Raw genomic sequence first — 15,607 nt, 5'->3', positions numbered from 1 at the left:
TTGGTTCGCCTGTTTATTTACAAATAATGTATGGTGAATTTTCTCGCCAATTGGCTTGTACCCATGTTACGGTCCCACGTTATGATAATTTCTTAATTTACTCGTCCATCTTATGATATTTTTGTTCTTAAATTTGGATTAGAAAAAGAACCACATCGAATTTTCGAAAAATCGCTTCGAGGTGCACACCCCCATGGTACAAACTAACTTTGTGCCAAATTTCATGAAAATCGGCCGAACGGTCTAGGCGCTATGCGCGTCACAGAGATCCTGACAGACAGAGATCCGAACTGACAGAGGGACATTCAGCTTTATTATTAGTAAAGAAAAGTTATTATTGTTTTATAGCTTTTTAAAATATTAAACTATCATTGCAGAGCCCTTTTCATGGAGCCTACTTTACTTCTACTTGATGAACCTACAAATCATTTAGATCTAAATGCTGTCATTTGGTTGGATAAGTAAGTATTGAACAGTTATTGCTTCATTTTTCTATGGATAAAAAGGAAATATTACTGCTTTCATTTTTCATGAGTTATTTATTTTTGTAGCTTTGCTGTCAGGAAAATTCTGAATTTCCGGCATTCAAAAATCACTCTCAAGAAATCAGCACACTCCTATAACTAATAAAACTAGTAAAAAATGTCACAAATTATTGCAAACGAAATCATTCAAAATCCCTGATGATACTGAAATGTCTGAGTATTTGCAACTTCTTAGCATGTCTTTGTGGTATAGGAGAGTCTGTTAAGTAATGCAATTAATTCATCTAGGAAAGTGATTTCGTATTCAAACATAACTATTTTTTTTCAATTTAATATATATGTAGAATTTCCTGTAATGCCAGTGATAGCATTGAAGACAGCTGAAAATATTGATGCCTTTTGCTCCAGTTGAAAACCCTCATTTCATCTGGAAATTCAAATGACCTTTAAAAAACTTTTGTTTTGAGTATCCAGCATGTTTCATTTGGAAAAATAGTGATTTGTGCTGCGCATGGCTTCATAAATCTTGCTAAATAGTCTTGACTGGAGAAAACGAGAATTGGCAAAATAAAGTTTTTTTGAAGCTTCATCAAGAACTTTCCTCAAGTCATATGGTATTTATTTGCGATGCAAAACACTGTGAAGACTACTACTTCAATCTGGAGTGGCATTTTGGATCCTTGATATTTTTTATTTGATTTTTCTTGAAACTAGTGGAAAATAAATTTATGCAATGGTTGACTCATGACAAAACCCTTCTTATACTTCCGCGGAACACACTTTGGGAATCGCTGACCTATACCATGAAACTTTTCTGGTTTTATGAGCTTCAGCATTTTCTAAACAATTCACAAACCTTTGAGGATAACAACTTGACTGTGGATTCATCTTCTGATGTTGAGGAAGAAACAGTAGATATTAGTCCTGGACCTCCAATTTCTGATCCAAAGGCAGCTGTCAATGTTTTTTTATTTTTTGCTACTGAAACTATAGATCAAAATATTGCAGATTTGTTTTCAATATTTGACTAAAACTTGGCAAAATTCATTTTAAATGAAAAAGCTTGCAACCGAAAATAATTTCTTTCCATCCTACACAAATTTTTTAAAGAAATTTTTTACAGCAGGATTATTATAGAGTACAATATAATTCATACACTTCTCTTCATTGCTTTAATTACAAAAAGAAACATTGTGTATTTGAGATGTTCTTTATAGAAATATTTGTGTGAATTTAGACTTTTTTTTTTTTGAAAAATCGGATGTGGCGAACCCTTGACTGTAGCAATTCCTCAAGTCTATCAGTTGAGGGTTCGTTATAGTGGGGTCATTCCATGTCAAGTGATCCAAAATTTGGGAAATTTTTTCCCTCACCCTTTTGTATTTCTTTGAAATTTGGCTCATCGATTGTACCTTTCAAGGTAATCAAAAGTCCAAATTTTTAGATTTTTATCTCTATTATTTTTTTATTTATGACACTTTGATTTTTCGAAAAACCCTCTTTTTTCATGGATGTTTGAACATAAAATGGACGATAACTCAGCACCAAATATAGATAGAAAGATTTGGTAAAAAGCATTTTAAAGTACATTAGTTGCTGTTTAATTGGATATGCAACATGACTAATTTCAAAAAAATTTTAATTTTTGAAAAATGAAATTTAAATTTTAAATTTAAATTTCTCAGAAAAGGTATAATGAATTTTTTAAAAAAATTCTCAAAAATTTGTGTGTATTTTATCTTTATTTGTGCGAAGTTTCAAGTTGGGATCTCAATGGGATCATATTTTTATGAATTTTTAAATAAAATTTGACTTATGAAATAATGACATTTTTCAGATTCTAACTAGTTAAATATGGGGTTTTCTTATTGGGGATGGTCTAGTAAGTAGTAATTGATCATGATTATGCTTGAAATGAGCTAACATGAATTTGTAGATTGGTAAGCCCCCCCCCCCCCCCCCCCACCATTTTTAATTTTTTTTTCAAAACATTTCGAAAATTTAAATTAAATAAATAAATAAATAAAACAAAATAAATAGTAAACTTATTAAAAGTTGGTAAATAATCTTCTTTAAAACAACAAAAAGCCCCCTCCCCCCAGCACCACACTTTTTTTTTCAAAACTATTTTCAAAACGCAAAAAATAAATTAATTAATAAAATAAAACAAAATGAATAGAAAGCATATAAAAAGCTGGTAAATGTTCTTCTTTAAAGCAAGACGAAGTACATTCCCCCCCCCCACCCATACATACGATTAACCCTATAATAGTATGACGCCTCACCTGACGCTTTTTTTTTTCGGACCAAGTGTTTCTTTTTCAATCCGAACTTCACAAAATTTACTTGATTAATTCACTATCTGATAAGGAAAGTTATGATTCATTTCATCCCCTACCCCTGCGCCAACTTTCAATTTTGGAGGGAGGAAAGAAATAGTTTGCCCCAAGATCATAGCAAAATAGGAGTGTTTCCCCCCATTTTATTTCATTCTTTTCACACTAAACTAAAAATCAATCTAAATATCAGATCATATGTCTGTCCGCATAAAACTAAACGTCTTTCCACACATTTAGAGTGCAGCTGTTTTTTTTTTCTTTGCTTTAATGCTAGCTTTCTTTTAATTTCAGTTGTAAAAGAGAGCCTATATGTATCTCCGCATAAAACTGTCTTTCTACAACATTTGGAGTGCGGCGGTCTTCTTTTCTTTAATGCTAGTTTTCTTTTTAGTTTCAGTTGTAAAGGAGAGCAATGCAGCGAGATCTATTTATGCATATAATAAAAGCAGTTATAGATCAAACAAATTTTGCTAGTTTGAGCATAACCTTCCATGTTGTTAAGCTTCATTCCAGATTGCTCTTCCCCCTCCCTTTCCCCCTCCCCCTATCGTCCCACTTTTCGAAAGAAAAAAGCTGCAAATGAGTGGTTCTATTTGTCTGTTAAAGTTTTTCTGACTTTAAGTTTTTATGACCCCCCTCCCCCCCATTTATAGGCCTTAGTCACTGCTGATGTTTAGCAGCGTGCATCCCAGTTTATTATGATTATAACTCTTACGTGCCAGCTTTTTTTTTTTTTTAAATACAGTTTTGAAAAAAAAAAAAAGATAAAAAGTGGTTGTGTGGCAGGGAGGGGGGGTACCAATCTACAAATTCATGTCAGCTCATTTCAAGCATAGTCATGATCAATTACTACTTACTAGACCATCCTTAGTAAGAGAATCCTATATTTAACTAGTTAGAATCTGAAAAATGACATTATTTCATAAGTCAAATTTTATTTAAAAATGCATAAAAATATGATCCCATTGAGATCCCAACTTGAAACTTTGCACAAATGAAGATAAAATACACACAAATTTTTGAGAATTTTTTAAAAAAAATTCATTATACCTTTTTTAAGAAATTTAAATTTAAAATTTAAATTTCATTTTTTAAAAATTAAAAATTTTCTGAAATTAGTCATGTTGCATATCCAATTAAACAGCAACTAGTGTACTTTAAAATGCTTTTTACCAAATCTTTCAATCTATATTTGGTGCTGAGTTATCGTCCATTTTGTGTTCAAACATCCATGAAAAAAAGCGGGTTTTTCGAAAAATCAAAGTGTCATAAATAAAAAAATAATAGAGATAAAAATCTAAAAATTTGGACTTTTGATTACCTCAAAGGGTACAATTGATGAGCCAAATTTCAAAGAAATACAAAAAGGTGAGGGAAAAAACTTTGGATCACTTGATATGGAATGACCCAGTGGAGTTTATTGTAAATATACTTATATATTTAAAAAAAAACCTCCTATAGTTTTACTTTGTAAAGAAATAGTACAATGTGAAAGTAATGTCGTTTCTGTTTAGTTATTTGCAATGCTGGAAAAAGACTCTTTTAGTGGTGTCTCACGATCAGAGTTTCTTAGACAATGTATGCACAGATATCATTCATTTGGATAATCTGAAGCTCTTTTACTACAGAGGAAATTACAGTAAGTTCTTTTTTCCTAAGCTATTTCAACTTTTGTCATAATGAAATTCATCTTAGTTTTTTCTTAAACTCACATCTTGTTAACAGCAAAGTTAGATTATTTTTATTTAAATTAAGTATTGAAGCAAGCTATTAAAATCTAGGCTAATATTTTTTGTTATTTTTTTTTTTTTTTTGAATTTTGTCATTGTGTGCCAACTTCATAAGAATCAATGCTCTCTTGTGTGTTTTCAGGTCAGTTCAAGAAAATGTATGTACAGAAACGAAAAGAATTGGTCAAAGAGTATGAGAAACAGGAAAAACGGCTGAAAGAAATGAAAGCTTCCGGCAAATCTACAAAAGTTGCCGTGAGTATTGCATTTCATACTTTGACTGATTCTGTATGTACATATATGTGTGCATGTATATACATTTCTTTGGTTTTATTTTTGATCACATACTGAAATAAATAAATTTTATTTCAAATGGAAGTAAAAATCTGTCATGAATTCTTATTACAGGAAAAAGCAACTAAAGATGCACTTACCCGTAAGCAGGGCAAAGGTCAAAAGAAGGCTTCCCAGGGAGGGGATCCAGATGCAGGACCCCAAGAGCTCATCAAGAGACCAAAGGAGTATCTTGTCAAATTCAGATTTCCAAATCCTCCACCCCTTAATCCACCCATCATGGGCTTGCATAGTAAGGAAAATTTTCACATGAACCAAATTTATTGACAATTGATTCTGTCTTTTGTTACTACAACTTTCATATTTTCGGCAGTGTTTCGTGGCATTGCTTGCTTTGTTGCCAAACAATCTCAAAGAAATTATGATCTTTTTAAAATTTATCTCTGGGCTGGCTCTAGGATGCGAGATTGCACGATGCACGCATTGCTTTCTAAAATCCCACTCAATACCAATCCCTTTGCGGACTGTTCCTGCTGGTCACCATTAGCACATTTTTCTGTTTTAAATATTTCTTTTAACCCTTAAGTACTTTTCGTATTTCCCTTCAGTGGGTCGATAAAATGAGTACCAATTGTGCTTGGGAACTAAACCCTGGGGGTTCCATGTTCGACTGAACACTAAACCAAAACATTTGCCTAGCACCTCGGAGCCCTTGGTCAGGAAGACTGAGATGGGCACAGTAGGCCTTGGCCCTCACGGGCTGTCGTGCCACTGTGTTTGGTTTTTAATTGCATATTGATCTTTTCCCCATTGTTATATATTTTGCTCTGCCGCACCATCCATTTTTTTGGGGGGGGGGGGGGCTTGAATTTTTTCTCTCCTTGCCATTTTTTATAGTGGTGAAATCCGTAACTTATAGTATACTCCTCTGAGACTCTCTCCAATCCCCCCCTCCCTTTATCAATTGGACACCCAGTACATTTAAAAAGAGTACCACGAGAACTTGATTCTCGTTCTCAACAAAACTAAGTATGCTGCTCACAGTTTGACCATTTGTGGTGATTTAAAGGTTATCTCCATGCTTCTTTGTCAACAAAACGAATACACAAAGTATCCGTACTTCACTCGTGAACAGCCGCGATAAGGCTCAACATTGAAGCAAAAATGACTGGCTGAAAAGACAGAATCTCGAACTAGGCACCAAGAGTGTGATTCGAAAAGGCTTAATGTACAGATTTTATTTTTACTATTAACCAAAAGGATTGACCTTTCATTCGCCAAAATAAATAGTAACTGATCGTATAGCTTCCTTGTTTTCCAGTCCGACAACCCAGATCAAAATTCTTTCATTTCTCATAACTAAACAATTCTTCCAGATAGAGCAAATATGGTGTCACGTGTTCCAAGACCAGTAATCTAATTACATCGGGTGATAAAAACATGAGATAAAAATTCAATCTAGTTGTTCCATATTCATCCCAATCTAAAGAATTAAATGTTATTGTAATTTTTACCAAATGGAGGAAATATCACGTGACACATAACTTAACAAACTCTCATCAAGAAAAAGAAATTTGATTAGCAGAGATATATGTCGCGTTACACACTGGTTATTATTCATAACAAAACTTAATTAATGCATGAGTGGTCACGCAGATAAATTAGAAAGTTCAAACACTTACAGTACATGTATCGAATACTCGTCGTAGTGGGGCCCCAATTTAGCACAAGGAATCCTCGGACGGCTGGTATTGGTACCACGTGGTGCTGGACATCTGCGGAGTCATGAAGGAGAAATACTGAAGTAATGCTATTCGGTCAAGTAAAATCTCTTATGAATTCCTGTAGCAGGCATCTTGCTTCACATCCTCCTTTTCAGGTAGGGAAACCATGCCAAAGATCGAAGGATCATCAATCGCTTTCAGATAAATGGAGCGTTGGGGCCATCTCACCTTTTTTTCATCTGTTCAACCCCTTTGTCCACTCACCACTGCCCGGCACACAACAATTTTCTCTCGTCCACTGGCCTCCGCCTTTTCCCCCCTTTCATGCCGGGGTCCCGGGGTTTCATCACCCCTCTATAATGTTCTTCAAGCACATGGCGCCCTCTTGCATTAGTAAAATGCATTGAAAGTTCTTTGAATCGAAAGTTCTTATTTTATTCAAGTCCTAAGAGTGACTCGTTTTAAAGGTGACCAATCTCATGTTATTTTCTGTCGTTTATTTATTTATTCACTTGCAGAAAATCATCTGTACATTAAGAAAAAAGTTTCATTACCACCACTGATATAAAACTGGGTTTATTGAAGCAATTTGTCAAAGCTATACCAAATAATGGTGAGTGCATCTAGGGGCCAATCCAGGATCAATTTCTCACTACCTATTTTTGTGAAAGCGATTCTTTTTCAGCATCGTTTTTGTAATTTTTGAAAAGGCACATTCTAATTTTTATGAAAGAGTTATATTTTTTATCACAAACGGAGGCAGCTCCTGTAGTATGAAAGCAATGATTTTCATTCATTTACACTAATAAAAAAATGATTTATTGCTAAGGAATCAAAGTGAATCAATAAGAATAGATTATTTTATATATATTTAAATTTGAAAAAAAAAATGTGTTGCCAGTTACAGTGGCAGCTGCTTATATGAATCAGGTTTGTTATAAACAATTTTGATTCCTGAAATACATCGCCAGCTCAGTCAATTCCAGCCGAGGACAACAGCCTCGGCTGGAATTGACTGAGCTGGCGATGTATTTCATGTATTTCTGCCGTAGCCCTGGCTATAGGGCAGTAATTTACTGAATTTTGATTCCGTTTAGTGGCTGATTAAAAAAAGCAGCAATTCAATAAAGCTGGATTTTGTTCTGTTTTTGACAAGTTAATTCATTAAATCGGTTAAAAAAATTAACCACTGATTCAAGTAACCGGCGTCCACTGTACTACGGGCAAAATTGGCCAAGAGAGTTATTTTTGAAGCAGAATTGAAGGAAAAATAAAAATCAATTTTACAAAAAATCCTGACCTAATAGAAAAAAAATTAAGGTCATTTTTGAAATCAAGAGACAAATAACATTAAGATCAGCCAAAGCTCATTTTGTCTTTTCCAAAACTTTAATTTTGCAGGGTTGTGTTATTAATTAAATTTATTAATTTAGTCCAGTCCATCCTCAGGTACAAAATGTTAAACTGGTAAAAGTTGCTTAACTTGTAGCAGAAAAATCTTGTGAATTGGTTAATAGTTTATCAGCTGCAAAATGTATGTTTAACTTGTATATATGCTACTGTAACATTTATCTTTTTAAATTCTAGATGTTGATTTTGCATACCCTGACAAACCCTTCCTTTTTAAAAATGTAGACTTTGGCATAGATATGTCTTCCAGAGGTATGTTGTGAGTCTTTAACATTCCTTTTATAACCTTTGTCAAGAAATTGAATTTGATTACATGAAAAACATCTTAATTCTAAAATTATCAGTTTTAGTTTGTAATAACTAGTTACTTTGATTAATATGAATATAATTTTCAGTGGTTAGTGATAATATTATTTATTATGGAAACTTTAATTTAAATTTAAATACATTGCAGGGCAAAAATATTTAAAAAAAAAAAAGTTTTACTCTTTGTTTAAAATGAATGATTAACCTATCATTGTAACTTATTATCCAACACTTATTGTGATATAGAGGCAAACTTATAATCGTATTGAGCAAGGTATTTCATGTAAAATAGTTTTCTAGACTTTTGTCATTTATCATTTCATGTCATAAAGCACCTACCTGCATTGCAAACGAAAAAGTGAGGGAAGTTAACACTTTTGAAATACAATGTAGTAAAACCTTTATAAGACCACTGCCATTAGCTCTTACCTTAATGTAAATGGTGTGATATTGTAAAATTCCTTTTTGTAGAAAAAACTGATTGCTTCCATCGCTATATTTTCCTTTCTTTTCTTTAAATGTAAAACTGAATTACTTATGTAGGTGTACAATTTTATTTTCTTTTGAAAAAATATTGCAAAAATTGATGACATTAGCATCTTATTTCTTCATTCTGTTTTGTATGTTTGTCTGTTTTTCCTGCTTGTTTTGTGATTCCTTTTTAAAATTACTTTTAGTGGCAATTGTTGGACCCAATGGAGTTGGCAAAACAACCTTTTTAAGACTGTTAACTGGTGACTTGACCCCAGTATGTATTTTTTATTTGTTAACATGAGAAGTAATAGTGAAGATGTCCTTTGTTCAATTTTACTTTATAATAAAGTTGGCTGCATCTTTTTCTTTGATAAAAATTCAAAAGTTAATTTCCTCTTTTTTGCTTTGCAGACTCGTGGCGAACAAAGACAAAATCACCGCTTAGTAAGTAGGCTTTCTGTATTTTTGTAGCCAGGTTTATTACATACATTGTTTGGCTGATCTAGCATAGTAATCGTTGCAAAACCTATCAAATTTATTGTTTAGTTTTATAAAGTACTAGTGGTACCCGCACGGCTTTGGCTGTAATAGAAAAATTAAAAGGTCTTTTGGTTTCCCTGTATATTTACAAATAATGTATGGTGAATTTTCTCACCAATTGGCTTGTGCCCATGTTACTGTTCCACGTTATGATAATTTCGTATCTAGCCAATTTGCTTGTGCCCCTGTTTCGGTTCCACGTTACAAAATTTTGCAATTTACTCGTCCATTTTATGATAGTTTTGTTCTTGAAATTGGAATAGAAAAGGACCACATTGAATTTTTGAAAAATCCCTTCGAGGTGTACACCCCTATGCTACAAACTAACTTTGTGCCAAATTTCATGAAAATCGGCTGAACGGTCTCGGCGCTTTGCGCATCACAGAGATCCAGACATCCAAACATCCTCCGGACATCCAGACAGAGAGACTTTCAGCTTTGTTATTAGTAAAGATTAAGTCCAAAACTCAACACATTTAAGCAGCTTTAAAATGTATAAGGTAACTTTTCTTTTTTGAACCCCTACTATGGAACTGAAATTTCATTAAAAAGAGTTTAGTCTTTAAGTGATTAAAATAAATGAAATGAACGATTTAAGCCCACAACAATTATGTATCTTTTATTTTGGCTTAAACGATATTGCTTGCAGGCTTATTTTAACTTTTGTACTCAATCCATGAGCTGCACAAAAGTACAGGTGCATGAAAGTTGAAGAATCTTCAAACAAATTCTTAAAATATTTATCTTAAATGTGTAATATTCACTCATGATTTTATGAACCCCTAAGCAGTTTCGAAAACTTACATTGAAAGTAAAATTTGATTTCATAAACAATATCTTGCAAATTATTCATAAAATCGAGCACCAACTGTATATCTTAAGTATTTCTGTAAAATAGCCTTTCATGTGTTACATCTATATATTGATGTCTGTTCTTTGTTATGCAATTTTATCAAGAGAGAGTTGATTTTAGTGTTTTTTTTCTTCTCTTAAATTTTTTTTTGCTCTGTTGTCCTTTTATTTTGCACTTGGTGTGTGATTATCTATGTTTGGATTTTGAAATACTGTAACCCCCTCTTACATGGTGCCTATATTGTATCACTCCTTCCGATCATCATCACTATAGCCATTTTTGTCTGACTAGTACCAGAAAAATTTCAAGAACTAAAAGAAAGAAAAGATATAATAGAGTATATAAATGTAACAGGGGGAAATGATAGGGTGCAGTAAGTCTTTAAGAATATATTTCTTCTGTTCTCATTTCAATTTTCCTCCCTAATATTGTAATGGTACTTCACACGCAAGGAGATCATTTTCACAAGGATATTAAACAGAGAGAAACATTATTAAGGTATGTGGAATGCAAAAATGATAGGGAATTACTCTTGGTTTGTAATTCAAAAGGGGTTTAACAACTCACACTAGCAGGTGTTCCATTTTTCTACTATTCAATACTTAAACCCTGCATTTTTTTTGTTCACAATTTATGTATAGGTTTATAGTACCACTATATGAACATAAAGGTGGTTAAAATTTTTTTTTTTTGATCTAAAGTCCGGACCACCCTCTATTTTTTTTAGACTTACTAATAGAATTATATTGCAAAAGTTTTAGCTTCTTACTCAAATTTTAAGAGGATGCTCAGTGACCCCTTAATTTAACTTAAGCCGTAGTATAAAAATACCATAAGTTTAGAATCGTTTAATTTCTTTAGCTGTTTTTTGTAAATTATTTTATTGCAGTGTATATATATATTACTAGTGTAGATTATAATATGCAGCATTGTTTTTTCAGTTCAAAGTATTTTTTTAACCACCCTTTCCATACATAAAAAGTTTGAGGGAGGGAGTTGAGTACCCTCTTTCAGTTGAAATAGGAGGCTAAAAACTTTCCAGTGTGAAACTGTGTAAGTTGACCACTTGCAGTGCACTACTTTAGTGATCAACTTAAACAGGTTGTCAACATATAGAGGTTGAATTATATGGTATAGATCTAATTCTGTTTCTAAAAATAGCGGTCAACTTACAAGGGTGGTCAACTTTACAGGTTTTAATGTATTACTATCCACAAGTCTAAAAATATTGAGGGTGGTCTGTCATCTAGGAGAAACTTTTTTTTACATGTATTTTTGAACCACCCTAAAGAACATGTTTAGACTTGATTTGAAAATTTTAATGTAAATTCATTTATTTTATGAAAATTAAATTTATTACAACTTTAAAATGGTACATGTTGCAAGAATTAAATTTATATATTCTTATCTAACGGATCCAACATGACAGAAATCAGCGATTCAGCTCAATATTATAAAACAAAAGGAAATTCTTGCCACACTATTATTTGAGAGCCTTTCTCTCAAACGTTACAATTTTCATTATTTTTAGCTTTATTCAAGCATAAAATTTTAAGTGTTGTTAAATGTTTATCAAATACTAAGCTGGTATTTTTTTAAATAGAGAATTGGAAAGTTTGATCAGCATTCTGGAGAGCAACTAAATCTTGAAGAGTCACCTGTAGAATACTTGCAAGTAAAGTACCTTGATTTTATTCGACATTTTGGTGAAAACTTCTTTTGAATTCAATATGTCTTGTCATAAAATGCCGTTTTTTAAAAAATCATGTGACTGGTTTTGCTGGTGCAACAACAATATATTCATTTGAGACAACATTAAAAAAACTTCAAGACTGTATTGTAATAACTAAAAGTTCTCACCGAGTTTTATTCTTTTTGATCAGCGCCTATTCAACTTGCCTTATCAAGAAGCTCGCAAACAGCTCGGGAGTTCGGGTCTTGTAGGACATGCCCACACGATCCCTAATCGAGACTTATCTGGAGGACAGAAAGCACGTGTTGCTCTTGCTGAACTCTCGCTAAGAGCTCCTGATGTGCTCGTTCTTGTAAGTGTTCTCTTTTTTTTATTGTTTTATTGATAACTAGCTGTACCCAACACGCGTTGCTACGCCAACAAAAAAATACATCATTGTACTGATTTTCATGACAATCGGTTGAATGGGGCAGAAGTTGTTACTCTGCAGTGCCACCTAGTGGCGAGTGGCTTCAATGAGCATATTATGCACCTTCTCCGTGGAAAAATACACATATATATAGTAGTTTTCATAATAATCGGTCCAGGTATCAAGTAAAGCCGTGACTATACTCAAATTTTGTACTCACGCAGTTTGCAAGATCAATCAATCGCTAAAAATATCAAACAGAAAAAGTTTTAAATCCCCCCGTTGCATGAAAAGCCATAAAACAATAAAGAAAGAATTTATTTGTTCAAACTCAAGAAAAATGGCAACAGCTAACTTCTTATCAATGAGATCTTTCACACGAATTAATTTCTGCAGCCGATAATTTTATTCGTATTTATCCAATGGATTGTGACTTAAATTGGAATTAAAAATCGGATTTTTTTCGAACTGGTCTATAAACATTCCCAGTACCAAAAATAACAAACGGTGAAAGTTTCAGCCAAATCTGACGGGTAGTTTTTGAGTTCATGGATGACATACAGACAAACATTCATTTTTATATATATAGACTAGCAGTACCCCATGGCTTTGCCCGTAGTGGAAAATTAAAAGGTCATTTGGTTCGCCTGTATATTTACAAATAATGGATGATGAATTTCTCACCAATCTGCTATATTAATTTAAACATCCATGTTATGATAACTAACTCGTCCATGTTAGTTTAATTTTTTTGTCCATGTTATGGTAATTCACTCAGTAAAATATTCTTAAAATTGGAATAAAAAAAGAACAAAATCGAATTTTTGAAAAATCGTTTTGAGATGCTCATCTTTATGCTACGAACTAATTTTGCGCCCAATTTCATAAAAATCGGCCCAACGGTCTAGGTACTGTGCGCGTAACAGACAAACTGTTAGATTTTTAATTTAAACCTTCACAAAAAGTGAAAGAATCACTTAATTTCAAAAAAAAAAAAAAAAAATCATTAAAAATACGTTTTTGCATTATGCAGAATCAATCCCTTTTCGATGTAAACATTGCATCACGTTGTGACGTCATGTGTGCGATCGGTTGCAATGACTCAGTAAAGAGAATGAACTTTTGGGTGAACCGAGTCACCAGTTCATTGTATCTTATAACCGCGTGAATTTTTTTGTAGATTGAGTTACTTTTTGATTGGCAACATATCTTTAACTTTCTTGCATTGGCAACACATCTTGTATTTTGCATATTCTTAATTTGAATGCCATGTGAAGACCTTTAAATACTTCGAGCGATCTTTTTCGCTCTCTCTCTCACCTCACATAGCCGCAAAATGTGTTGTACGTAATTTCGTGATGTCTGCCAGTGCTCTTTACTCCTGGCAGGGCGTTATACAACGTGATGTCAATTTTAAAGTCATAAAACGCCTTTAGGCCTATTTTTGTATGTTACGTTAATGCCTTATATTCCTTGGAATCAGCATGTTCGTAAACTTAATGTTTCGTTGTAAATTAGCGGCTAATCTTTGTCTATTTTTCTAAATGTTTTTTAAATATCAATGAAGATGTTGTTCGTCAACTTAAGAAATCCTTTGAGGATAACAAATACAGATTTTCCATGAGGAAAAATGCTTCAAGTGTTTTTTTCTCCAACTTCAGGCTGTGGACATTTTCTTTGCAAATTCACTTCTACTAGCGGTGTAGTAAGTCTAAATTTCACTACACATAATGCTCACAAGTGGTTATGGGCCCAGGTCACCTGGACTTTGCAATTCCTGGCCATAACCTGAAGAACTTGGAAAATTTGAATTTTTTTGCTCTGAAGAATTTTTAAAACATCGTGAAATTTTTGAAAGTATGGAAGTCCCTACAATACCTTTACTAAATGCCAATAATTGGAATACTTGGAAGAGAAACATACAAGTTGTCCTGCGTCATTCGGGCAGCTGGGAATTCATCGAAGCTGACGAAAAAGAAAAGAAACTTGAAGAAGAAAAATTGACGTTCCGAGATAAAGCGGAAATGAATCTTAGAAGAACTCGAGCTTATACTACCATTTATCAGTTCCTGTCAGAAGAATTCAAGCCTCTCATCGAATGCACTACTGAAGGAAAGATAGCTTGGGAAATCTTGTGCAAGTATTTTGAACCTGACACCCGTGCCAGATTAATATCCCTGTTGGATAAATTTTTTCAAGTCAAGTTTCAAGAAGGCGAAACTGTTGGTCTTTTCATCTGCCGAGTGAAAGCAGCTGCGTCACAATTAAAAGAAGTTGGCCATGCTATGTCCGACCTTTACATAGGTTTCCAGTATATCCGGAGTTTACCCCCTGAATTTGCATCCATAGTACAGCAAATCTACAGATGGTCTGACGTGGACTTTACCCCATTGAAAATAGAACAAGAACTGTTGCTCGAAGCAAATAGAATTTCTGAAATGAACATTCCACTACAGACACCTGCTGAACAGACACCGTTCCGAATTCGCTACCTGCCGGTAAGATCCATCCTTGTAAAAGTAGTCGTAAACCTGTGTCAAATTTTAGTAAAAATAGATTTAAAGGGAAATGTAATTTTTGTGGGATTTTTGGGCATAAAAAGGTTGATTGTTTTAAATTTAAGGCAAAGTTAAATTCTAAAAATTTATCTCAAGGGTCTTCTAATTCTCAACATAATGTGAGTGAAATTAATGAGTCAGAAGCTTTGAATATTACTTCATCTGATTCAGATATAACGTGGATTGCCGATTCTGGAGCTACGTCACATGTCACTAAAAATAAAAATCTTTTCTCTGATTTTAGGCCAGTTAATAATTTAAAAATGTCTATGGCTGTTGACGGTAAACAAAGCAATATCTTAGGGATTGGTACAATTCAATTGTTGGTCAAAATTAATGGTAGACATAGGAAAATTATCTTGAAAGATGTTCTGTACAATCCTGAAATCCGTCGTAATTTATTGTCATTATCTAAATTGGAACAGGAAGGTAACAAATTTGTTGGTCATAATACCATTCTTAAAGTTTATGACAAAAATTGGAATCAATTATTTTATGCAAAGCGTAGAAATGACATAAATTTATATTTCTTTAAGCCTAATAGATATTTGTATTTGAAAAATAGTGAACATTGTGATAATTCTGAGCCTGTTTGTAACATTTCTGAAAAAATTGGTAAAATTTCACCTGAAGATTTATGGCACAAGAGATATTGTCACATTAATTATGAATATATTTCTAGAACTAGCAAAAACAATAGTGTTAGAGGTCTTCCTGAATTGAATAAAAATGTTAACTATTGTGAAATTTGTAAATATACTAAAGCTAGGAGTATTTCTTTTAAATCGATTG

General features: G+C 33.1%; 1 protein-coding gene across 1 annotated transcript in view; it reads left to right on the top strand.

The window, feature by feature from the left end:
* The window catches only part of LOC129216264 (ATP-binding cassette sub-family F member 1-like), a 36,043-nt gene that overhangs the window by 13,717 nt on the left and 6,719 nt on the right, over positions 1–15,607 (top strand). Inside the window, exons 9-17 of the mRNA XM_054850466.1 lie at positions 378–461; positions 4,339–4,463; positions 4,697–4,809; positions 4,963–5,140; positions 8,160–8,234; positions 8,966–9,036; positions 9,174–9,206; positions 11,759–11,830; positions 12,039–12,200. Coding sequence (XP_054706441.1) covers positions 378–461; positions 4,339–4,463; positions 4,697–4,809; positions 4,963–5,140; positions 8,160–8,234; positions 8,966–9,036; positions 9,174–9,206; positions 11,759–11,830; positions 12,039–12,200 — 913 coding nt within the window. The remainder of the gene's footprint in view (positions 1–377; positions 462–4,338; positions 4,464–4,696; positions 4,810–4,962; positions 5,141–8,159; positions 8,235–8,965; positions 9,037–9,173; positions 9,207–11,758; positions 11,831–12,038; positions 12,201–15,607) is intronic.

This window comes from Uloborus diversus, chromosome 2, assembly GCF_026930045.1.
Source record: "Uloborus diversus isolate 005 chromosome 2, Udiv.v.3.1, whole genome shotgun sequence".
Taxonomy (NCBI): domain Eukaryota; kingdom Metazoa; phylum Arthropoda; class Arachnida; order Araneae; family Uloboridae; genus Uloborus; species Uloborus diversus.
This window is presented reverse-complemented; position numbering and strand designations above follow the sequence as displayed.